General features: G+C 52.4%; 1 protein-coding gene across 5 annotated transcripts in view; it reads right to left on the reverse strand.

Annotated features, from left to right (window-relative positions):
* The window catches only part of LOC139424299 (tuberin-like), a 70999-nt gene that overhangs the window by 1971 nt on the left and 44258 nt on the right, over nucleotides 1-24770 (reverse strand). For 4 of the 5 annotated variants that reach the window (XM_071175999.1, XM_071176000.1, XM_071175995.1 and 1 more), the window contains 13 exons: nucleotides 21661-21822; nucleotides 21031-21189; nucleotides 20317-20429; nucleotides 18123-18377; nucleotides 16679-16921; nucleotides 13811-13891; nucleotides 11711-11868; nucleotides 6561-7198; nucleotides 6381-6459; nucleotides 5579-5665; nucleotides 4278-4464; nucleotides 3765-3904; nucleotides 1437-1515 (listed from right to left, as the gene is read on the reverse strand). In XM_071175999.1, coding sequence (XP_071032100.1) covers nucleotides 1437-1515; nucleotides 3765-3904; nucleotides 4278-4464; nucleotides 5579-5665; nucleotides 6381-6459; nucleotides 6561-7198; nucleotides 11711-11868; nucleotides 13811-13891; nucleotides 16679-16921; nucleotides 18123-18377; nucleotides 20317-20429; nucleotides 21031-21189; nucleotides 21661-21822 — 2381 coding nt within the window. The remainder of the gene's footprint in view (nucleotides 1-1436; nucleotides 1516-3764; nucleotides 3905-4277; nucleotides 4465-5578; nucleotides 5666-6380; nucleotides 6460-6560; nucleotides 7199-11710; nucleotides 11869-13810; nucleotides 13892-16678; nucleotides 16922-18122; nucleotides 18378-20316; nucleotides 20430-21030; nucleotides 21190-21660; nucleotides 21823-24770) is intronic. The other variant, XM_071175997.1, reaches the window with a different exon arrangement.

Here is a 24770-nt window from a genome sequence, read left to right on the forward strand (position 1 = left end):
GTAGAGGGAGGGAGGAGGAAAGAGGTGAGGAAGTAGAGGGAGGGAGGAGGAAAGAGGTGAGGAAGTAGAGAGAGAGAGAGAGAAGGAAAGAGGTGAGGAAGTAGAGGGAGGGAGGAGGAAAGAGGTGAGGAAGTAGAGGGAGGGAGAGAGAAGGAAAGAGGTGAGGAAGTAGAGAGAGGGAGGAGGAAAGAGGTGAGGAAGTAGAGGGAGGGAGAGAGAAGGAAAGAGGTGAGGAAGTAGAGGGAGGGAGGAGGAAAGAGGTGAGGAAGTAGAGAGAGGGAGGAGGAAAGAGGTGAGGAAGTAGAGGGAGGGAGGAGGAAAGAGGTGAGGAAGTAGAGGGAGGGAGGAGGAAAGAGGTGAGGAAGTAGAGAGAGAGAGAGAAGGAAAGAGGTGAGGAAGTAGAGGGAGGGAGGAGGAAAGAGGTGAGGAAGTAGAGGGAAGGAGAGAGAAGGAAAGAGGTGAGGAAGTAGAGAGAGGGAGGAGGAAAGAGGTGAGGAAGTAGAGGGAGGGAGAGAGAAGGAAGAGGTGAGGAAGTAGAGGGAGGGAGGAGGAAAGAGGTGAGGAAGTAGAGAGAGAGAGAAGGAAAGAGGTGAGGAAGTAGAGGGAGGGAGGAGGAAAGAGGTGAGGAAGTAGAGGGAGGGAGGAGGAAAGAGGTGACGAAGTAGAGAGAGGGAGGAGGAAAGAGGTGAGGAAGTAGAGGGAGGGAGAGAGAAGGAAAGAGGTGAGGAAGTAGAGGGAGGGAGGAGGAAAGAGGTGAGGAAGTAGAGAGAGAGAGAGAGAAGGAAAGAGGTGAGGAAGTAGAGGGAGGGAGGAGGAAAGAGGTGAGGAAGTAGAGAGAGAGAGAGAAGGAAAGATGTGAGGAAGTAGAGAGAGGAGGAAAGAGGTGAGGAAGTAGAGAGAGGAGGAAAGAGGTGAGGAAGTAGAGAGAGGGAGAAGGAAAGATGTGAGGAAGTAGAGAGAGGAGGAAAGAGGTGAGGAAGTAGAGGGAGGGAGGAGGAAAGAGGTGAGGAAGTAGAGAGAGAGAGAAGGAAAGAGGTGAGGAAGTAGAGAGAGAGAGGAGGAAAGAGGTGAGGAAGTAGAGAGAGAGAGAGAGAGAGAGAAGGAAAGAGGTGAGGAAGTAGAGGGAGGGAGGAGGAAAGAGGTGAGGAAGTAGAGAGAGGGAGGAGGAAAGAGGTGAGGAAGTAGAGAGAGAGAGGAGGAAAGAGGTGACGAAGTAGAGAGAGAAGGAAAGAGGTGAGGAAGTAGAGAGAGAGAGGAGAGACGGAGGGAGATATGGGGAAAGAGAAGGAAAAAATAAAAAATCAGTCCATTTCACTTCAACAAAGACTTAATTAGGATTTAAAACATCCCCCTTGGCTCCCTGCTTCATTGTCCATCTCTATATTAGTCCTTGTTATTCATCCCCTCCCCTTCCTCTCTCCTTCCCTTCCTCTCACCTTTCCTGCACTGCAGGGTGACTAGGTTACTTCCGTAGTCCAGAGGCTTAATGATCACCTCAACAAAGTTAAACTGACCCTGGGACACAGACGAGAGAGAGAGAGGGAGGAGAGAGAGAGAGAGGGAGGAGAGAGACAAGAGGGAGGGAGGAGAGAGGGATAGGCAGGAGAGAGAAAGAGAGGACAGAAAGAGGGAGGAGAGAGGGAGAGGGAGGAGAGAGACGAGAGGGAGGAGAGAGACGAGAGGGAGGGAGGAGAGAGATGAGGGGGAGAGGGAGGAGAGAGGGATAGGGAGGAGAGAGACGAGAGGGAGGGAGGAGAGAGGGATAGGGAGGAGAGAGAAAGAGAGGACAGAAAGAGGGAGGAGAGAGAGAGAGAGGGAGGAGAGAGAGAGAGGGAGGGAGGAGAGAGATGAGGGGGAGAGGGAGGAGAGAGATGAGGGGGAGAGGGAGGAGAGAGATGAGGGGGAGAGGGAGGAGAGAGGAAAAATAATATAGAAGAGTTATCATTATTTAATCAAAATGAACATAAAGAACAAAAGTGGGTGTGTTTGTCTGCCTGTGAGTGAGTGAGTGAGTGTCTGAGTGAGTGAGTGTCTGAGTGAGTGAGTGAGTGAGTGAGTGTCTGAGTGAGTGAGTGAGTGAGTGAGTGAGTGAGTGAGTGAGTGAGTGTCTGAGTGAGTGAGTGAGTGTCTGAGTGAGTGAGTGAGTGAGTGTCTGAGTGAGTGTCTGAGTGAGTGTCTGAGTGAGTGTCTGAGTGAGTGTCTGAGTGAGTGTCTGAGTGAGTGAGTGAGTGAGTGAGTGAGTGAGTGTGTGAGTGAGTGTCTGAGTGAGTGAGTGAGTGAGTGTCTGAGTGAGTGTCTGAGTGAGTGTCTGAGTGAGTGTCTGAGTGAGTGTCTGAGTGAGTGTCTGAGTGAGTGAGTGAGTGAGTGTCTGAGTGAGTGTGTGAGTGAGTGTCTGAGTGAGTGAGTGTGTGAGTGAGTGTCTGAGTGAGTGAGTGTCTGAGTGAGTGAGTGTCTGAGTGAGTGTCTGAGTGAGTGTCTGAGTGAGTGTCTGAGTGAGTGAGTGAGTGAGTGAGTGAGTGAGTGAGTGTGTGAGTGAGTGAGTGAGTGAGTGAGTGAGTGAGTGAGTGTCTGAGTGAGTGAGTGAGTGAGTGTCTGAGTGAGTGAGTGTCTGAGTGAGTGAGTGTCTGAGTGAGTGAGTGTCTGAGTGAGTGTCTGAGTGAGTGTCTGAGTGAGTGTCTGAGTGAGTGTCTGAGTGAGTGTCTGAGTGAGTGAGTGAGTGAGTGAGTGTGTGAGTGAGTGTGTGAGTGAGTGTCTGAGTGAGTGAGTGTGTGAGTGAGTGTCTGAGTGAGTGAGTGTCTGAGTGAGTGTCTGAGTGAGTGAGTGTGTGAGTGAGTGTCTGAGTGAGTGTCTGAGTGAGTGAGTGAGTGAGTGAGTGAGTGAGTGTGTGAGTGAGCGAGCGAGTGAGTGAGTGAGTGTCTGAGTGAGTGAGTGAGCGAGTGTGCGAGTGAGTGAGTGAGCGAGTGAGTGAGTGTCTGAGTGAGTGAGTGAGTGAGTGTCTGAGTGAGTGTCTGAGTGAGTGAGTGTCTGAGTGAGTGAGTGTCTGAGTGAGTGAGTGTCTGAGTGAGTGTCTGAGTGAGCGTCCGAGCGAGCGAGCGAGCGAGCGAGCGAGCGAGCGAGCGAGCGAGCGAGCGTGCGAGCGAGTGTGTGAGTGAGTGTCCGAGCGAGCGAGCGAGTGTGTGAGTGTCTGAGTGAGTGAGTGTCTGAGTGAGTGTCTGAGTGAGTGTCTGAGTGAGTGTCTGAGTGAGTGAGCGAGCGAGCGAGCGAGCGAGCGAGCGAGCGTGCGAGCGAGCGAGTGTGTGAGTGAGTGAGTGTCTGAGTGAGCGAGCGAGCGAGCGAGTGAGTGAGTGTCTGAGTGAGTGTCTGAGTGTCTGAGTGAGTGTCTGAGTGAGTGTCTGAGTGAGTGTCTGAGTGAGTGAGTGAGTGAGTGAGTGAGTGAGTGAGTGTGTGAGTGAGTGTGTGAGTGAGTGTCTGAGTGAGTGAGTGTCTGAGTGAGTGAGTGTGTGAGTGAGTGTCTGAGTGAGTGAGTGTCTGAGTGAGTGTCTGAGTGAGTGTCTGAGTGAGTGTCTGAGTGAGTGAGTGAGTGAGTGAGTGAGTGAGTGAGTGAGTGTCTGAGTGAGTGAGTGAGTGAGTGTCTGAGTGAGTGAGTGAGTGAGTGAGTGAGTGAGTGAGTGAGTGAGTGAGTGACTGAGTGTCTGAGTGTCTGAGTGTCTGAGTGTCTGAGTGTCTGAGTGAGTGAGTGAGTGAGTGAGTGAGTGAGAGCGTACCTTGATGGTCCCCAGTTTGTACTCCTCTCCTGAGTCGTTGTAAACCACCATAACAAAGTCGTTTCCAATGTGTCTCTTCTTGTTACAGCAGCCTTTATCACTGTCTCTGTTGGGCATCAGGGTGGCTATGTGGAAGATGGCTGAGGAGAGGAGGAGAGGGGGGTTAGTGGGGGTACAGACAGACCGACCCCTCTGTTGGGCATCAGGGGGGCTATGTGGAAGATGGCTGAGGAGAGGAGGAGAGGGGGGGTTAGTGGGGGTACAGACAGACTGACCCCTCTGTTGGGCATCAGGGTGGCTATGTGGAAGATGGCTGAGGAGAGGAGGAGAGGGGGGTTAGTGGGGGTACAGACAGACTGACCCCTCTGTTGGGCATCAGGGTGGCTATGTGGAAGATGGCTGAGGAGAGGAGGAGAGGGGGGTTAGTGGGAGTACAGACAGACTGACCCCTCTGTTGGGCATCACCTGAACCCTGGGGTACAGAGTAACACCTGTAAGTAGAAATACAGTCACCCTGCATGATGTCATCGTGCCAGCAGTAGGTAAACTCCCCGTCATCTCCATACTGGTCTAGACCCCCCAGGAAGATCTGGTCTGGATCACAGTCCTTCAGGTGGATCAGCTTCCCCAGGCCGGTCAGGAAGCCAGCGTAGCGGTTAGAACCATACTCATTGGACAGGATGGACACCTCGTTGAATACCTGGGGGTAGGGAGCAGGAAGGAGAGAGGGAGAGGGGGAGGGAAAGGGAGAGAGGGGGGGGGGGGGGGAGAGGGAAAGGGAGAGAGGGGGGAGGAGAGAGGGAAAGGGGGAGGAGAGAGGGAAAGGGGGAGGAGAGAGGGAAAGGGAGAGAGGGAAAGGGGGAGGAGAGAGGGAAAGGGGGAGGGAGAGGGAAAGTGGAGGGAGAGGGAGAGGGAGAGGGAGAGAGGGAAAGGGAGAGAGGGGGGGAGAGAGGGAAAGGGGGAGGGAGAGAGGGGGAGGAAGGAGAGAGGGAGAGGGAGAGAGGGGGAGGAAGGAGAGAGGGAGAGGGAGAGAGGGGGAGGAAGGAGAGAGGGAAAGGGGGAGGGAGAAAGTCCGTTCATTAAAGGTTGTTTTGGTTGTACCCAAACCTGTAGTTAGTCTAGCGGCCGGCTACCCAAACCTGTAGTTAGTCTAGCGGCCGGCTACCCAAACCTGTAGTTAGTCTAGCGGCCGGCTACCCAAACCTGTAGCTAGTCTAGCGGCCAGCTACCCAAACCTGTAGCTAGTCTAGCGGCCAGCTACCCAAACCTGTAGCTAGTCTAGCGGCCAGCTACCCAAACCTGTAGCTAGTCTAGCGGCCAGCTACCCAAACCTGTAGCTAGTCTAGCGGCCAGCTCCCCAAACCTGTAGCTAGTCTAGCGGCCAGCTCCCCAAACCTGTAGCTAGTCTAGCGGCCAGCTCCCCAAACCTGTAGCTAGTCTAGCGGCCAGCTCCCCAAACCTGTAGCTAGTCTAGCGGCCGGCTACCCAAACCTGTAGCTAGTCTAGCGGCCAGCTACCCAAACCTGTAGCTAGTCTAGCGGCCAGCTACCCAAACCTGTAGTTAGTCTAGCAGCCGGCTACCCAAACCTGTAGTTAGTCTAGCAGCCGGCTACCCAAACCTGTAGTTAGTCTAGAGGCCGGCTACCCAAACCTGTAATAATCATGGTTGAATTCCAGACCGATTGGCCCCCATCGATCTTCTCCAAGCCCCGAGGCAAAGTGTGTAGAATTGTAGGAATTTGATCACAAACATCTCTCTCCACCCCATGGCAATATATGGATTGCAGGAAATGTTTAGATTCATCTGGTCTCACCTGTCCAGCTCCGACAAACACCACTCCAATCTTATGGGTATCATACGGAGGCATCTGGTCCAAAACCTTCACCGCTCTGTCGATCAGCTAAGAGAGAGAGAGACACTGTCGATCAGCTAGGGGGGAGAGAGAGAGAGTTGGAGGAGAGAGAGCGCGAGAGAGAGAGAGTTGGAGGAGAGAGAGCGCGAGAGAGAGTTGGAGGAGAGAGAGCGCGAGAGAGAGAGAGTTGGAGGAGAGAGAGCGCGAGAGAGAGAGAGTTGGAGGAGAGAGCGCGCGAGAGAGAGAGAGTTGGAGGAGAGAGCGCGCGAGAGAGAGAGAGTTGGAGGAGAGAGCGAGAGAGAGAGAGTTGGAGGAGAGAGCGAGAGAGAGAGAGTTGGAGGAGAGAGCGAGAGAGAGAGAGTTGGAGGAGAGAGCGAGAGAGAGAGAGTTGGAGGAGAGAGCGAGAGAGAGAGAGTTGGAGGAGAGAGCGAGAGAGAGAGAGTTGGAGGAGAGAGCGAGAGAGAGTTGGAGGAGAGAGCGAGAGAGAGTTGGAGGAGAGAGCGAGAGAGAGTTGGAGGAGAGAGCGAGAGAGAGTTGGAAGAGAGAGCGAGAGAGAGTTGGAGGAGAGAGCGAGAGAGAGTTGGAGGAGAGAGCGAGAGAGAGTTGGAGGAGAGAGCGAGAGAGAGTTGGAGGAGAGAGCGAGAGAGTGTTGGAGGAGAGAGCGAGAGAGTGTTGGAGGAGAGAGCGAGAGAGTGTTGGAGGAGAGAGCGAGAGAGAGTTGGAGGAGAAAGACACACACACACACACACACACACACACTCACCTGGGACTTGGGCAGCAGGAGAGGCTTGTTGGCCTCGTTGCCAAAGAAGGGAGAGTGGTAGAGCTGAAGGAACACAAAACTACAGGACAGGGGGAGAGAGAAAAGCATTAGGAAAGGCTCTGTGTGTGTGTGTGTGTGTGTGTGTGTGTGTGTGTGTGTGTGTGTGTGTGTGTATATAACCTGGGACTGAGTCCACTGGTCTTCTCAGTGTTGGTGGGTCCGGGCCGGGTGGTGTGGTACGCGTCTCCTCCTATCCTCTCTCTCCTGGAGGAGGGGGCCGACACTGAGATGGTGTGACCCCTGGGACGGTGCCCTCCGCTGGGGGACAGGGGTCCAGGCTGGTGGGGCGCTGGGAACTCCAACCTCATCCTGACTCCCTGCGAGGAAGAGGAATCTCCTCCTCCTCCCGATGTCCCAGACAACCCCCCTGTCACTGGGGTGGTATCCCCACTCTGATTCTGTCTGTTCACCCCTCCTCCACTCTCCACCTTCTCCATCTCTTTCTCCACCGGGGGCTGTTGTGGCTGGCTCTTCGCCTCCGAGGGGGACCGAACCCCGGGTGCCTCTCCTCCTCCGGCCCCGGGTCCTGTTGTGGTCTTGGGGAAGGCCTCTGGTAGGGTCTGGAGCTCAGGGGAGGAGCTGGACTTGTTGAGGGTCTGGGTCTCAGGCTGGTTCTGGGTCTGGGTCTGGAAGGGGAGCTCTGGGCCTTGGCTGCCCGGGGTGGAGGGGGCCAGGGGGGGCTGGTCGATGGGGATGAACCCCTCACTCACCTCCTCCAGGGTGGACTTCTCATCCTCCTGGCTGGAACTGGAGGAGGACTGAGGGGAAGAACGGATGAAAAACATCAATGTCTCCCAAAAACCACCTGCCATAATCTATTGGCTGTAGCAGTACTACTCCCCCTGTCTGTAGAGTACTACTCCACCTGTACTCCCCCTGTCTGTAGAGTACTACTCCCCCTGTCTGTAGAGTACTACTCCCCCTGTCTGTAGCAGTACTACTCCCCCTGTCTGTAGCAGTACTACTCCCCCTGTCTGTAGCAGTACTACTCCCCCTGTCTGTAGAAGTACTACTCCCCCTGTCTGTAGAGTACTACTCCCCCTGTCTGTAGAGTACTACTCCCCCTGTCTGTAGAGTACTACTCCCCCTGTCTGTAGAGTACTACTCCCCCTGTCTGTAGAGTACTACTCCCCCTGTCTGTAGCAGTACTACTCCCCCTGTCTGTAGAGTACTACTCCCCCTGTCTGTGCAGTACTACTCCCCCTGTCTGTAGAGTACTACTCCCCCTGTCTGTAGAGTACTACTCCCCCTGTCTGTAGAGTACTACTCCCCCTGTCTGTAGAGTACTACTCCCCCTGTCTGTAGAGTACTACTCCCCCTGTCTGTAGAGTCCTACTCCCCCTGTCTGTAGAGTACTACTCCCCCTGTCTGTAGAGTACTACTCCCCCTGTCTGTAGAGTACTACTCCCCCTGTCTGTAGAGTACCACTCCCCCTGTCTGTAGAGTACCACTCCCCCTGTCTGTAGTGTACCACTCCCCCTGTCTGTAGCAGTACTACTCCCCCTGTCTGTAGAGTACTACTCCCCCTGTCTGTAGAGTACCACTCCCCCTGTCTGTAGTGTACCACTCCCCCTGTACTCCCCCTGTCTGTAGCAGTACTACTCCCCCTGTCTGTAGAGTACTACTCCCCCTGTCTGTAGAGTACAACTCCCCCTGTCTGTAGAGTACTACTCCCCCTGTCTGTAGAGTACTACTCCCCCTGTCTGTAGAGTACTACTCCCCCTGTCTGTAGAGTACTACTCCCCCTGTCTGTAGAGTACTACTCCCCCTGTCTGTAGAGTACTACTCCCCCTGTCTGTAGAGTACTACTCCCCCTGTCTGTAGCAGTACTACTCCCCCTGTCTGTAGAGTACTACTCCCCCTGTCTGTAGAGTACTACTCCCCCTGTCTGTAGAGTACTACTCCCCCGTGCTGTAGAGTACTACTCCCCCTGTCTGTAGAGTACTACTCCCCCTGTACTCCCCCTGTCTGTAGAGTACTACTCCCCCTGTACTCCCCCTGTCTGTAGAGTACTACTCCCCCTGTCTGTAGCAGTACTACTCCCCCTGTCTTACTCCCCCTGTACTCCCCCTGTCTGTAGAGTACTACTCCCCCTGTACTCCCCCTGTCTGTAGAGTACTACTCCCCCTGTCTGTAGAGTACTACTCCCCCTGTACTCCCCCTGTCTGTAGAGTACTACTCCCCCTGTCTGTAGCAGTACTACTCCCCCTGTCTGTAGAGTACTACTCCCCCTGTACTCCCCCTGTCTGTAGAGTACTACTCCCCCTGTACTCCCCCTGTCTGTAGAGTACTACTCCCCCTGTACTCCCCCTGTCTGTAGAGTACTACTCCCCCTGTCTGTAGAGTACTACTCCCCCTGTACTCCCCCTGTCTGTAGAGTACTACTCCCCCTGTCTGTAGAGTACTACTCCCCCTGTCTGTAGCAGTACTACTCCCCCTGTCTGTAGCAGTACTACTCCCCCTGTCTGTAGAGTACTACTCCCCCTGTCTGTAGCAGTACTACTCCCCCTGTCTGTAGAGTACTACTCCCCCTGTCTGTAGAGTACTACTCCCCCTGTCTGTAGAGTACTACTCCCCCTGTCTGTAGAGTACTACTCCCCCTGTCTGTAGCAGTACTACTCCCCCTGTCTGTAGAGTACTACTCCCCCTGTCTGTGCAGTACTACTCCCCCTGTCTGTGGAGTACTACTCCCCCTGTCTGTAGAGTACTACTCCCCCTGTCTGTAGAGTACTACTCCCCCTGTCTGTAGAGTACTACTCCCCCTGTCTGTAGAGTACTACTCCCCCTGTCTGTAGAGTACTACTCCCCCTGTCTGTAGAGTACCACTCCCCCTGTCTGTAGAGTACCACTCCCCCTGTCTGTAGTGTACCACTCCCCCTGTCTGTAGTGTACCACTCCCCCTGTCTGTAGCAGTACTACTCCCCCTGTCTGTAGAGTACTACTCCCCCTGTCTGTAGAGTACTACTCCCCCTGTCTGTAGAGTACCACTCCCCCTGTCTGTAGTGTACCACTCCCCCTGTACTCCCCCTGTCTGTAGCAGTACTACTCCCCCTGTCTGTAGAGTACTACTCCCCCTGTCTGTAGAGTACTCCCCCTGTCTGTAGAGTACTACTCCCCCTGTCTGTAGAGTACTACTCCCCCTGTCTGTAGAGTACTACTCCCCCTGTCTGTAGAGTACTACTCCCCCTGTCTGTAGCAGTACTACTCCCCCTGTCTGTAGAGTACTACTCCCCCTGTCTGTAGAGTACTACTCCCCCTGTCTGTACTACTCCCCCTGTCTGTAGAGTACTACTCCCCCTGTACTCCCCCTGTCTGTAGAGTACTACTCCCCCTGTCTGTAGCAGTACTACTCCCCCTGTCTGTAGAGTACTACTCCCCCTGTACTCCCCCTGTCTGTAGAGTACTACTCCCCCTGTACTCCCCCTGTCTGTAGAGTACTACTCCCCCTGTCTGTAGAGTACTACTCCCCCTGTACTCCCCCTGTCTGTAGAGTACTACTCCCCCTGTCTGTAGCAGTACTACTCCCCCTGTCTGTAGAGTACTACTCCCCCTGTACTCCCCCTGTCTGTAGAGTACTACTCCCCCTGTCTGTAGAGTACTACTCCCCCTGTACTCCCCCTGTCTGTAGAGTACTACTCCCCCTGTCTGTAGCAATACTACTCCCCCTGTCTGTAGAGTACTACTCCCCCTGTCTGTAGAGTACTACTCCCCCTGTCTGTAGCAGTACTACTCCCCCTGTCTGTAGCAGTACTACTCCCCCTGTCTGTAGAGTACTACTCCCCCTGTACTCCCCCTGTCTGTAGAGTACTACTCCCCCTGTCTGTAGCAGTACTACTCCCCCTGTCTGTAGAGTACTACTCCCCCTGTCTGTAGCAGTACTACTCCCCCTGTCTGTAGGAGTACTACTCCCCCTGTCTGTAGCAGTACTACTCCCCCTGTCTGTAGCAGTACTACTCCCCCTGTCTGTAGCAGTACTACTCCCCCTGTCTGTAGCAGTACTACTCCCCCTGTCTGTAGCAGTACTACTCCCCCTGTCTGTAGAGTACTACTCCCCCTGTACTCCCCCTGTCTGTAGAGTACTACTCCCCCTGTCTGTAGAGTATTACTCCCCCTGTACTCCCCCTGTCTGTAGAGTACTACTCCCCCTGTCTGTAGCAGTACTACTCCCCCTGTCTGTAGAGTACTACTCCCCCTGTCTGTAGAGTACTACTCCCCCTGTCTGTAGAGTACTACTCCCCCTGTCTGTAGCAGTACTACTCCCCCTGTCTGTAGAGTACTACTCCCCCTGTACTCCCCCTGTCTGTAGAGTACTACTCCCCCTGTCTGTAGCAGTACTACTCCCCCTGTCTGTAGAGTACTACTCCCCCTGTCTGTAGCAGTACTACTCCCCCTGTCTGTAGGAGTACTACTCCCCCTGTCTGTAGCAGTACTACTCCCCCTGTCTGTAGCAGTACTACTCCCCCTGTCTGTAGCAGTACTACTCCCCCTGTCTGTAGCAGTACTACTCCCCCTGTCTGTAGCAGTACTACTCCCCCTGTCTGTAGCAGTACTACTCCCCCTGTCTGTAGCAGTACTACTCCCCCTGTCTGTAGCAGTACTACTCCCCCTGTCTGTAGCAGTACTACTCCCCCTGTCTGTAGCAGTACTACTCCCCCTGTCTGTAGCAGTACTACTCCCCCTGTCTGTAGCAGTACTACTCCCCCTGTCTGTAGAGTACTACTCCCCCTGTCTGTAGTGTACTACTCCCCCTGTCTGTAGAGTACTACTCCCCCTGTCTGTAGAGTACTACTCCCCCTGTCTGTAGAGTACTACTCCCCCTGTCTGTAGAGTACTACTCCCCCTGTCTGTAGCAGTACTACTCCCCCTGTCTGTAGAGTACTACTCCCCCTGTCTGTAGGGTACTACTCCCCCTGTCTGTAGGGTACTACTCCCCCTGTCTGTAGGGTACTACTCCCCCTGTCTGTAGGGTACTACTCCCCCTGTCTGTAGAGTACTACTCCCCCTGTCTGTAGAGTACTACTCCCCCTGTACTCCCCCTGTCTGTAGAGTACTACTCCCCCTGTCTGTAGCAGTACTACTCCCCCTGTCTGTAGCAGTACTACTCCCCCTGTCTGTAGCAGTACTACTCCCCCTGTCTGTAGCAGTACTACTCCCCCTGTCTGTAGCAGTACTACTCCCCCTGTCTGTAGAGTACTACTCCCCCTGTCTGTAGTGTACTACTCCCCCTGTCTGTAGTGTACTACTCACCCTGTCTGTAGTGTACTACTCACCCTGCTGAGTGTTCTAGGGGGCAGGGCCTTGGTGAACTTGTCAGCAGCGATGTAGATGGGTTCAGAGGGCATGGCCTCAAACTTCTCCGCCTCTGGGCAATCAGAGGGGTAGTCTACGTGGCCCCTGACCCCTGTCCCCTCTAGCACTACCACAGAGTCTACAGCCGGGGGCGACAGAGAGGAGAGGGTTAGAGAGGGGACGAGGGACACACAGATACCACAGAGTCTACAGCAGGGGGCGACAGAGAGGAGAGGGGACGAGGGACACACAGAGTCTACAGCAGGGGGCGACAGAGAGGAGAGGGGATGAGGGACACAGAGTCTACAGCAGGGGGCAACAGAGGAGAGGGGACGAGGGACACAGATACCACAGAGTCTACAGCAGGGGGCGACAGAGAGGAGAGGGGACGAGGGACACACAGATACCACAGAGTCTACAGCAGGGGGCGACCGAGAGGAGAGGGGACGAGGGACACACAGATACCCACGGCAACGAACGCAACAGCATACACAGAAAAACATCATTAATGAACACATTTAATAAACACACAAGTAATAAAACACACACACACGACAAAGAAACAAAAAACTCACAGAAAAAAAACCGACAAAAACACACACTAAACTACCTCTACTTTGCACCCTTATGTTAATTTACAAACTACCACCTGTAGTATACCAGACCACCACTAAGTGGTCACACACCTCCTAAACACACACACACACACACACACAGAGATCAAACAGAATCAGAAGCATTACACGTATCGATCAGTGATCAAACAGAATCAGTAACTCAGTCAGGCAGGCGCACACACACACACACACACACACACACGCAGGGAGACAGATCAAAGAGCAGACTTGCAGGCAGCAGCATATCAGTCATTGGCTCATCATCATTGGTAACATCATCATTGGTAACATCATCATTGGTAACATCATCATTGGTAACATCATCATTGGTAACATCATCATTGGTAACATCTATTTGATGCGTCTTCAAACACGTGTGGTCGGTCGGTCGGTGGGTATACTGTAGGATACAGTATACCCACGACTGACAGCAACAGAATATTACAATGAACACTTAGCACCATGACACCTCACAAAACATGACATTATTGGGTGGTGTGGTGACCAGAATGATATCCCTAACACAAAATGGTGACCAGAATGATATCCCTAACACAAAATGGTGACCAGAATGATATCCCTAACACAAAATGGTGACCAGAATGATATCCCTAACACAAAATGGTGACCAGAATGATATCCCTAACACAGAATGGTGACCAGAATGATATCCCTAACACAGAATGGTGACCAGAATGATATCCCTAACACAGAATGGTGACCAGAATGATATCCCTAACACAGAATGGTGACCAGAATGATATCCCTAACACAGAATGGTGACCAGAATGATATCCCTAACACAGAATGGTGACCAGAATGATATCCCTAACACAGAATGGTGACCAGAATGATATCCCTAACACAGAATGGTGACCAGAATGATATCCCTAACACAAAATGGCCAGCAGAGAAGCCAGAAAGAAGTGTTTGTGTCCTGGATGAGGTCTGTCTTGACTATGTTACATGCATAACCTCTATGACGATGTCATGGGGTGAAGAGTCAGGAGGTTAGAGGTTAAAAGAAAAAAGGAGACAGGAAGTACATTCCAGGGCCACAGGACAAGGGGGTCACATGTTAGAAAACCATCAAAAGTGTCATTAAATTATCATGAACAAATCCAGTCATAGGATTGATTCATCTTGGCGGCGGGTTGATTAATAGATTGAAACGATTGGCCCGTGAGTTTGTGTGTGTCATCATCTCTCTCCAGTGGTGGCCCGACATGTTAGTGACACGTGATGACACGGGACGTGGGGGGGCACACATATGTTGGGGCATAGGAGGCTGGTGAGGGGAGGACGCGCTCACAGTAATGGATGGAATAGATGGATGGACGGGTTTGATTTACCATTCATTCATTCTGTTACTGTTCCGTTACAATGAGCCCATCCTCACATTTAAAGTGCCACCACTGGTTTGGGGTGAGGCTCGTGTTGGGGGCGTGGCCACGCTGCTTGTACCTGCCCAGGAAATGCTCCGTTGGAGCCGAACCGGAACTGGGGGCGGGGCGAAGGACAGACCCAGAGAGGAGAGAGAGCCCACTGGACGAGCCAGGTCGCCATTCAACACAGCAGAGCCAATCACAAATTAGCATGACAGGAAATGGAAGAATAATAAAGCAATCCAAAAAAAGATGAGGATAAAATGAATTTACAGTGGAGGGAAAACAGTAGGAATTAAAATATGAGAAAAAAATAAGATAGTGGATAAAATACCAAATGAAATTCACAATATATAAAATAGGGAACTAGTAACACAATATATGTGAAACACACGACAGACAATGATGGAACTAGCGATGTGTGTGTGATCTGTTTGTGAGAGAAGTCTAGCACCATTTCATCTTACCAAACCGGAACAAGAAACAGTGTTTGTTCACGAGGATCAACCTGAACAAGGTGCATCTATGATTCGATCTACAAATCACCCAGCTACTAAATGAAAGGACATTTGACTGATCCTGATGATATAGAGATTAGTGAATCTGTGGAGCATCTAAACTTAGACTCTACTTGTTCATGAGGGCCAGAGAGCAGAGAGAGGAGAGGAGAGAGGAGAGAGAGAGGAGAGGAGAGAGAGGAGAGAGAGGATAAGGGAGAAGGGAGAGAGGAGAGAGAGGAGAGGAGAGGAGAGGAGAGGAGAGGAGAGGAGAGACCAGAGAGAGGAGAGACCAGAGAGAGGAGAGACCAGAGAGAGGAGAGACCAGAGAGAGGAGAGACCAGAGAGAGGAGAGACCAGAGAGAGGAGAGACCAGAGAGAGGAGAGACCAGAGAGAGGAGAGACCAGAGAGAGGAAAGACCAGAGAGAGGAAAGACCAGAGAGAGGAAAGACCAGAGAGAGGAGAGGGAGCAGAGAGAAGAGAGAGAGGAGAGACCAGAGAGAGGAGAGGAGAGGAGAGACCAGAGAGAGGAGAGGAGAGAGAGCAGAGAGAGGAGAGCAGAGAGAGGAGAGCAGAGAGAGGAGAGGAGAGAGAGGAGAGGAGAGGGAGGAGAGGAGAGAGAGGAGAGCAGAGAGAGGAGAGCAGAGAGAGGAGAGCAGAGAGTAGAGGAGAGACAGGAGAACAGAGAGATGAGAGGAGAGAGAGGAGAGCAGAGAGAGTAGAGGAGAGACAGGAGAACAGAGAGAGGAGAGCAGACTGGACGGAGGTTCATTCATGTTCAGTAAAGTACAGCAGGAGTTCCTTCTCAAAAACTTGGTGGTGACTGGGGAGCTGTACTGGGTGGTGACTGGGGAGCTGTACTGGGTGGTGACTGGGGAGCTGTACTGGTGGTGACTGGGGAGCTGTACTGGGGGAGCTGTACTGGGTGGTGACTGGGGAGCTGTACTGGTGGTGACTGGGGAGCTGTACTGGGTGGTGACTGGGGAGCTGTACTGGGGAGCTGTACTGGTGGTGACTGGGGAGCTGTACTGGGGAGCTGTACTGGGTGGTGACTGGGGAGCTGTACTGGGTGGTGACTGGGGAGCTGTACTGGGTGGTGACTGGGGAGCTGTACTGGGTGGTGACTGGGGAGCTGTACTGTTGGTGACTGGGGAGCTGTACTGGTGCTGACTGGGGAGCTGTACTGGGTGGTGACTGGGGAGCTGTACTGGGTGGTGACTGGGGAGCTGTACTGGGTGGTGACTGGGGAGCTGTACTGGGTGGTGACTGGGGAGCTGTACTGGGTGGTGACTGGGGAGCTGTACTGGGTGGTGACTGGGGAGCTGTACTGGGGAGCTGTACTGGTGGTGACTGGGGAGCTGTACTGGGTGGTGACTGGAGAGCTGTACTGGGGGTGACTGGGGAGCTGTACTGTGTGGTGACTGGGGAGCTGTACTGGGGAGCTGTACTGGGTGGTGACTGGAGAGCTGTACTGGTGGTGACTGGGGAGCTGTACTGGGTGGTGACTGGGGAGCTGTACTGGGTGGTGACTGGGGAGCTGTACTGGGTGGTGACTGGGGAGCTGTACTGGGTGGTGACTGGGGAGCTGTACTGGGTGGTGACTGGGGAGCTGTACTGGGTGGTGACTGGGGAGCTGTACTGGGGAGCTGTACTGGGTGGTGACTGGGGAGCTGTACTGGGGAGCTGTACTGGGTGGTGACTGGGGAGCTGTACTGGGTGGTGACTGGGGAGCTGTACTGGGGAGCTGTACTGGTGGTGACTGGGGAGCTGTAGTGGGTGGTGACTGGGGAGCTGTACTGGGGAGCTGTACTGGGGAGCTGTACTGGGTGGTGACTGGGGAGCTGTACTGGGTGGTGACTGGGGAGCTGTACTGGGGAGCTGTACTGGGTGGTGACTGGGGATCTGTACTGGGTGGTGACTGGGGAGCTGTACTGGGTGAGGACTGGGGAGCTGTACTGGGTGAGGACTGGGGAGCTGTACTGGGTGAGGACTGGGGAGCTGTACTGGGTGAGGACTGGGGAGCTGTACTGGGTGAGGACTGGGGAGCTGTACTGGGTGAGGACTGGGGAGCTGTACTGGGTGAGGACTGGGGAGCTGTACTGGTCCCTCCCACCAACACACACTGTCCCCTCCCACCAACACACACTGTCCCCTCCCACCAACACACACACAATCCAACACACACACTGTCCCCTCCCACCAACACACACTATCCCCTCCCACCAACACACACACTGTCCCCTCCCACCAACACACACACTGTCCCCTCCCACCAACACACACACTGTCCCCTCCCACCAACACACACACTGTCCCCTCCCACCAACACACACACTGACCCCTCCCACCAACACACACTGTCCCCTCCCACCAACACACACACTGTCCCCTCCCATCAACACACACTTATAATATCCAACACCCCCCTCCCCTCCCTCTCCCTCCTCACCTGTGTTAGAGCGCTGGATGAGTCCAGGCTTGCCCCCTTGGATGGGTCCAGGGGGGTTAAGGGCTACGGGGGTCGGAGCGGGGGTGGCTGTGCTGGCGGGGGCGCTGGCAGTCTGAGTGGGGGGCTCCTTGACCCCCTCCATGGCCATGAGAACAGAGGACAGCTCCTGGAGAGGCATGTTACCCAGCTCAGAGGAGAAGGGACTGGGAGGGTTCTCCAGACACATCAACCAGCTGGTGTTACCTGGACAGGAGAGAAGTCAATTACCCCCCTGGAGTCCAATGACGCCCCGGTGTGTCAATCTAAGTCACATCACAAAATCCCCATCAAAATCCGTCAGTTTAAGCGAAAATCGGTCTTATCACGTAAACGGGGTCCTAACGTTTTTTTTAATATCAAATAGCTAAATGATCCACAGTATGACATCATAACACCATTCCATATGTCAGCTTAGCACCCCCCACCTCCAATGACTTAGACTTTTAGGAATTAACCAATTAACCAAAGGGGTGCGTCACTTGAGTGGGTTGAGTCACTGATGTGATCTTCCTGTCTGTGTTGGCGCCCCCCTTTGGGTTGTGCCGTGGCGGAGATCTTTGTGGGCTATACTCTGCCTTGTCTCAGGCTGGAAAGTTGGTGGTTGAAGATATCCTTCTAGTGGTGTGGGGGCTGTGCTTTGGCAAAGTGGGTGGGGTTATATCCTTCCTGCTTAGCCCTGTCCGGGGGTATCATTGGATGGGGCCACAGTGTCTCCTGACCCCTCCTGTCTCAGCCTCCAGTATTTATGCTGCAGTAGTTTGTGTCGGGGGGCTAGGGTCAGTTTGTTATATCTGGAGTACTTCTCCTGTCCTATCCGGTGTCCTGTGTGAATTTAAGTATGCTCTCTCTAATTCTCTTTCTTTGTCTCTCTCTCTCGGAGGACCTGAGCCCTAGGACCATGCGTCAGGACTACCTGGCATGATGACTCCTTGCTGTCCCCAGTCCACCTGGCCGTGCTGACCTTGCACCCTCGACAACCACTGTGATTACTATTATTCCACCATGCTGGTCATTTATGAACATTTGAACATCTTGGCCATTTTCTGTTATAAACTCCACCCGGCACAGCCAGAAGATGACTGGCCACCCCACATAGCCTGGTTCCTCTCTAGGTTTCTTCCTAGGTTTTGGCCTTTCTAGGGAGTTTTTCCTAGCCACCGTGCTTCTACACCTGCATTGCTTGCTGTTTGTGGTTTTAGGCTGGGTTTCTGTACAGCACTTTGAGATCTCAGCTGATGTAAAAAGGGCTTTATAAATCAATTTGATGTGATTGGAATTAGTCAGGTCAGAGGAAGAGAGATGGAGAAGAAAAGAGAGAAAATAATCTAAAATGGTCTGTATCTTCCGTGTGTAAACAGATGAAGAGGAAGTTATTCAACAGGTGTGTGTGTGTGTGTGTGTTTACCTGAGGGTCTGCGTATGAAGATCTCAGCCCATCCCTGGGTCAGAATGGGCAGGAACTCTGCCAGGCTGGGCTTGTCTTTGAGGGGGTCCTTAGGGGGAGCACAGGGGGAAGGAGAGGGGGGCTCCAGGCCATCCAGACAGGGGCCGGAGGAGGAGGAGGGGGGAGAGAGGGGGACACCACACAGCTCTCCCCCCTCAGAGGGTGAGACCAGGGGGCTGAGGCTCTGGGCTGGACCTGCACGGAGGGCATGGCCACCTGAGGGGGGAGAAGGAGAAAGAACAGGTGGAGAGAAGGAGGAATTAGTGACATATCACCATCCCTACCTTACATGGAACGAAGGAGAGATAGAGAGACCCCTTCAGATTAGTGGATTCAGCTATTTCAGCCACGCCCGTTGCCCCAGAACATTACAGAACAGCCATGCAATCTCCAAAGACAAACATTGGCAGTAGAATGGCCTTACTGAAAAGCTTAGTGACTTACGTGGCACCATCATAGGATGCCACCTTTCCAACAAGTCAGTTCGTCAAATTTCTGCCCTGTTAGAGCTGCCCTGGTCAACTGTAAGTGCTGTTATTGTGAAGTGGAAACGTCAAGGAGCAACAACGGCTCAGACGCGCAGTGGTAGGCCACACAAGCTTAAAGAACGGGACCGCCGAGTGCTGTCCTCGGATGCAACACTCATTTCTGAGTTCCAAACTGCCTCTGGAAGCAAACTCAGCACAAGAACTGTTCGTTGGGAGCTTCATGAAATGGTTTTTCATGGCCGAGCAGCCGCACACAAGTCTAAGATCACCATGCGCAATGCCAAGCGTCGGCTGGAGTGGTGTAAAGCTCTCCACCATTGTACTCTGGAGCAGTGGAAACGCGTTCTCTGGAGTGATGAATCACACTTCACCCTCTGGCAGTCCCGACGGACAAATCTGGGTTTAGTGGATGCCAGGAAAACGCTACCTGCCCCAATGCATAGTGCTAACTGTAAAGTTTGGTGGAGGGGGCTGTTTTCTGGGGCTGTTTTTCATGGTTCGGGCTAGGCCCCTTAGTCCCAGTGAAGGGAAATCTTTACACTACAGCATACAATGACATTCTAGAGGACTCTGTGCTTTCAAAATTGTGGTAATCGTTTGGGGAAGGCCCTTTCCTGTTTCAGCATGACAATGCCCCTGTGCACAAAGCGAGATCCATGCAGAAATGGTTTTGTCAAGGTTGGTGTGGAAGAACTTGACTGGCGGGCACAAAGCCCTGACCTCAACCCCATCAAACACCTTTAAGATGAATTGGAACACCAACTGCGAGCCAGGCCTAAATCGCATAACATCAGTGTCCGACCTCACTAATGCTCGTGGGTGAACAGAAGCAAGTCCCTGCAGCAATGTTCCAACATCTAGTGGAAAGCCTTCCCAGGAGAGTGGAGGCTGTTATAGCAGCAATGTTCCAACATCTAGTGGAAAGCTTTCCCAGAAGAGTGGAGGCTGTTATAGCAGCAATGTTCCAACATCTAGTGGAAAGCCTTCCCAGAAGAGTGGAGGCTGTTATAGCAGCAATGTTCCAACATCTAGTGGAAGGCTTCCCAGAAGAGTGGAGGCTGTTATAGCAGCAATGTTCCAACATCTAGTGGAAAGCCTTCCCAGAAGAGTGGAGGCTGTTATAGCAGCAATGTTCCAACATCTAGTGGAAAGCCTTCCCAGAAGAGTGGAGGGGGACCAACTCAATATTAATGCCCACGATTTTGGAATGAGATGTTCACCACATACTTTAGATCATGTAGTGTATAGAATAGATAGCTAGATAGAGAGAACGTCCTCTTCCTACCTGACACGGATCGTGCTCTGATGACAGTAGAGAGAGAGAAGGATAGAGAAGGATAGAGAGTGAGAGACAGAGAGTTCCTCATCTTCCTACCTTCAATGGATCATACTTTGATGACAGTAGAGAGAGAAGGATAGAGAGTGAGAGATAGAGAGAAGGATAGAGAGTGAGAGACAGAGAGTTCCTCCTTTTCCTACCTGACATGGATCGTACTCTGATGACAGTAGAGAGAGAAGGATAGAGAGTGAGAGATAGAGAGAAGGATAGAGAGTGAGAGACAGAGAGTTCCTCCTCTTCCTACCTGACATGGATCGTACTCTGATGACAGTAGAGAGAGAGAAGGATAGAGAGTGAGAGAGACAGAGAGAGTTCCTCCTCTTCCTACCTGACATGGATCGTACTCTGATGCGTGAGGCTCTGTTGAGCTGTTGACTGGACTGGGACTCCAGTTTGGCCGGAGCCTCTTTGGTCTGACGGGTGTGGAGGGAGGGGTCTGACCTACAGGGGGCAAGAGAGAGACCGGATATTACTGACAGTAGGTGTGTTACCGTGTGTGTATGGGTTACAGTGTGGTTGTGTATGGGTTACCGTGTGTGTGTGTGTGTGTGTGTGTGTGTGTATATGGGTTACCGTGTGTGTGTGTGTGTGTGTGTGTTACCGTGTGTGTGTGTGTGTGTGTGTGTATATGGGTTACAGTGTGTGTATATGGGTTACTGTGTGTGTGTGTGGTTACCTGGTCATCTCTCCCCCTCCTCCCAGCCTCTCAGCCATGTCCATTCCCAGTAGGGCCTGGCTCCTGTGTGTGTGTGTGTGTGTGTGTGTGTGGGTGTGGGTGGTTACCTGGTCATCTCTCCCCCTCCTCCCAGCCTCTCAGCCATGTCCATTCCCAGTAGGGCCTGGCTCCTTTGTGTGTGTGGGTGGTTACCTGGTCATCTCTCCCACTCCTCCCAGCCTCTCAGCCATGTCCATTCCCAGTAGGACCTGGCTCCTGTGTGTGTGTGTGGGTGGTTACCTGGTCATCTCTCCCCCTCCTCCCAGCCTCTCAGCCATGTCCATTCCCAGTAGGACCTGGCTCCTGTGTGTGTGTGTGGGTGGTTACCTGGTCATCTCTCCCCCTCCTCCCAGCCTCTCAGCCATGTCCATTCCCAGTAGGGCCTGGCTCCTGACCCCACCACTGGTCGTTATGGTGATCAGCTTGTTACCCACCAGCCAGGTCATACTGCGACCCCCCGCCAGAAGGAACTCTGCTATAGGAGACCTGGCAAAGGTTAAGGGTCAGGGGTTAAGTCAAGGTCACTTAGTTCCGAGGGCTTATGGCAGTTGATAATCATAGAAGACCTCGTGTCCTTTTCCCCATTGTGATTGGGTGAATAATGAAGACTAGAGTATAGACCTCGTGTCCTTTCCCCCGTTGTGATTGGGTGAATAATGAAGACTAGAGTATAGACCTCGTGTCCTTTTCCCCGTTGTGATTGGGTGAATAATGAAGACTAGAGTATAGACCTCGTGTCCTTTCCCCCGTTGTGATTGGGTGAATAATGAAGACTAGAGTATAGATCTCGTGTCCTTTCCCCCGTTGTGATTGGGTGAATAATGAAGACTAGAGTATAGACCTCGTGTCCTTTCCCCCGTTGTGATTGGGTGAATAATGAAGACTAGAGTGAAGACCCACGAGGTCACTAATAAAGGCAGAAAATATCCCGTGGTCAACCCCCCCGTCCGTGCGTACCTCTTGGGCAGGGCTGAGAAGTTGGAGAAGACGTATCGAGCCATCATGTCCAGACAGGTCTCCGTTAACTCCAGGTGGACGGTCTTTAACCCATCGTCTGCCTGGCTCACGGTGTTCTCGTCAGAAGAACCCAGACTACACGTGGTGCTGGAGGTGTGCATCCTACAGCCAGGGGGTGTCAGATAAGGGTGTCAGAGAGGGTGTCAGATAAGGGTGTCAGAGAGGGTGTCAGATAAGGGTGTCAGAGAGGGTGTCAGATAAGGGTGTCAGATAAGGGTGCCACATAGGGTGTCAGATAGGGTGTCAGAGAGGGGTCCCAGATAAGGGTGTCCGAGAGGGTGTCAGAGAGACACACACACCAGTGGAGGCTGCTGAGGGGAGGACGGCTCATAATGACGGCTGGAACGGAGTGAATGGAATCAAAACACATTCTATAAGTATAAATAACCGTTGATACCATTACAACTACTCCCTTCCAGACAATATTATGAGCCGTCCTCCCCTCAGCAGCCTCCGCTGACACACACACACACACACACACACACACAGTTTGCAAGATCCACACACACACACACAGTTTGCAAGATCCACACACACACGGTTTGCAAGATCCACACACACGGTTTGCAAGATCCACACACACACGGTTTGCAAGATCCACACACACACGGTTTGCAAGATCCACACACACGGTTTGCAAGATCCACACACACACGGTTTGCAAGATCCACACACACGGTTTGCAAGATCCACACACACACGGTTTGCAAGATCCACACACACACGGTTTGCAAGATCCACACACACACGGTTTGCAAGATCCACACACACGGTTTGCAAGATCCACACACACACGGTTTGCAAGATCCACACACACGGTTTGCAAGATCCACACACACACGGTTTGCAAGATCCACACACACGGTTTGCAAGATCCACACACACGGTTTGCAAGATCCACACACACGGTTTGCAAGATCCACACACACGGTTTGCAAGATCCACACACACGGTTTGCAAGATCCACACACACACGGTTTGCAAGATCCACACACACACGGTTTGCAAGATCCACACACACGGTTTGCAAGATCCACACACACACGGTTTGCAAGATCCACACACACGGTTTGCAAGATCCACACACACACGGTTTGCAAGATCCACACACACACGGTTTGCAAGATCCACACACACGGTTTGCAAGATCCACACACACGGTTTGCAAGATCCACACACACGGTTTGCAAGATCCACACACACACGGTTTGCAAGATCCACACACACGGTTTGCAAGATCCACACACACACGGTTTGCAAGATCCACACACACGGTTTGCAAGATCCACACACACGGTTTGCAAGATCCACACACACACGGTTTGCAAGATCCACACACACGGTTTGCAAGATCCACACACACACGGTTTGCAAGATCCACACACACGGTTTGCAAGATCCACACACACACGGTTTGCAAGATCCACACACACGGTTTGCAAGATCCACACACACGGTTTGCAAGATCCACACACACGGTTTGCAAGATCCACACACACACGGTTTGCAAGATCCACACACGCAGCATTGCATTCTCCCACACACAGCCTGGCTCTTATCTTTCTCTCAGGTGTACACCTCTGATGTACACAAACACAGATGAGCCAATCTCTCTCCCACACACACACAAACAAGCTGGGACCTCTCTCCCACACACACAAACAAGCTGGGACTTGGTATAAGTAACTGTAGCGGCAACCTGGGCGCTTGAAGTCACCCGTTCCCTCTGTGGATGTGAAGTGCTATGCTTACTGCTGACAGGGTGTCTCTTCTACAAAGGCCCGGGAACCACGGCTGGTGTCAGAGATAGAGGAAGACCAGGCGCTTTTATGTTGAAGGAGAGAGAGAGGAAGACCAGGCGCTTTTATGTTGAAGGAGAGAGAGAGAGAACACTAGAACAACATGCTGCACAGAACTCAGGGCCCGGGGGAACTGATGTACCGTAATATCCCAGTCACCTGATCTACATCTCCCTTCAGCATTCCTCCCTGGAGACCCCCCATTGCATCCCGGTAACCACGGTAACCACCGCCAGGGGAAACGGAACACCTCTAACGGAACACACAGCTACTGTTCTGTAGGACAAGTTACGCCGGTCTTCAAGGGGAGTGACATCGCCACAGGGAACGGGTTTGACGTAGGAACCGAGAGTTCAGACAAACACCGTCCAAACTACAACAGGAAGTAGTTAGGAAGTAATCTTATGGACAGATACTTTCAGCCTCTATGTCCACACATCTACATGATATACTAGATATTGAGAAGACTGTGTTTTAAACTAATGTAGATCATTCAAACTGCCTGTCTGTCTGTCTGCGTCCCTGTCTGTCTGTCTCCCTCCCTGTCTCTCTGCCTGTCTGTCTGTCTCCCTCCCTGTCTGTCTTAGTGTTATGTTATGTTGTATTGAAGTTCAACTAAACAGGTGTTCCATTGAAGGACAGATACAACCTGATGATACCTGGAGACAAAGGCCTTTATGAGCTAATATAATGCTGCTCTGAATGTCCTCAACAACAACAGCTGGAGACAAAGGCCTTTATGAGCTAATAGAACGCTGCTCTGAATGTCCTCTACAACAACAGCTGGAGACAAAGGCCTTTATGAGCTAATAGAACGCTGATCTGAATGTCCTCAACAACAACAGCTGGAGACAAAGGCCTTTATGAGCTAATAGAACGCTGCTCTGAATGTCCTCTACAACAACAGCTGGAGACAAAGGCCTTTATGAGCTAATAGAACGCTGCTCTGAATGTCCTCTACAACAACAGCTGGAGACAAAGGCCTTTATGAGCTAATAGAACACTGCTCTGAATGTTCTCTACAACAACAGCTGGAGACAAAGGCCTTTATGAGCTAATAGAACACTGCTCTGAATGTTCTCTACAACAACAGCTGGAGACAAAGGCCTTTATGAGCTAATAGAACGCTGCTCTGAATGTCCTCTACAACAACAGCTGGAGACAAAGGCCTTTATGAGCTAATAGAACGCTGCTCTGAATGTTCTCTACAACAACAGCTGGAGACAAAGGCCTTTATGAGCTAATAGAACG

Source organism: Oncorhynchus clarkii, chromosome 13 (assembly GCF_045791955.1).
Source record: "Oncorhynchus clarkii lewisi isolate Uvic-CL-2024 chromosome 13, UVic_Ocla_1.0, whole genome shotgun sequence".
Lineage (NCBI taxonomy): Eukaryota > Metazoa > Chordata > Actinopteri > Salmoniformes > Salmonidae > Oncorhynchus > Oncorhynchus clarkii.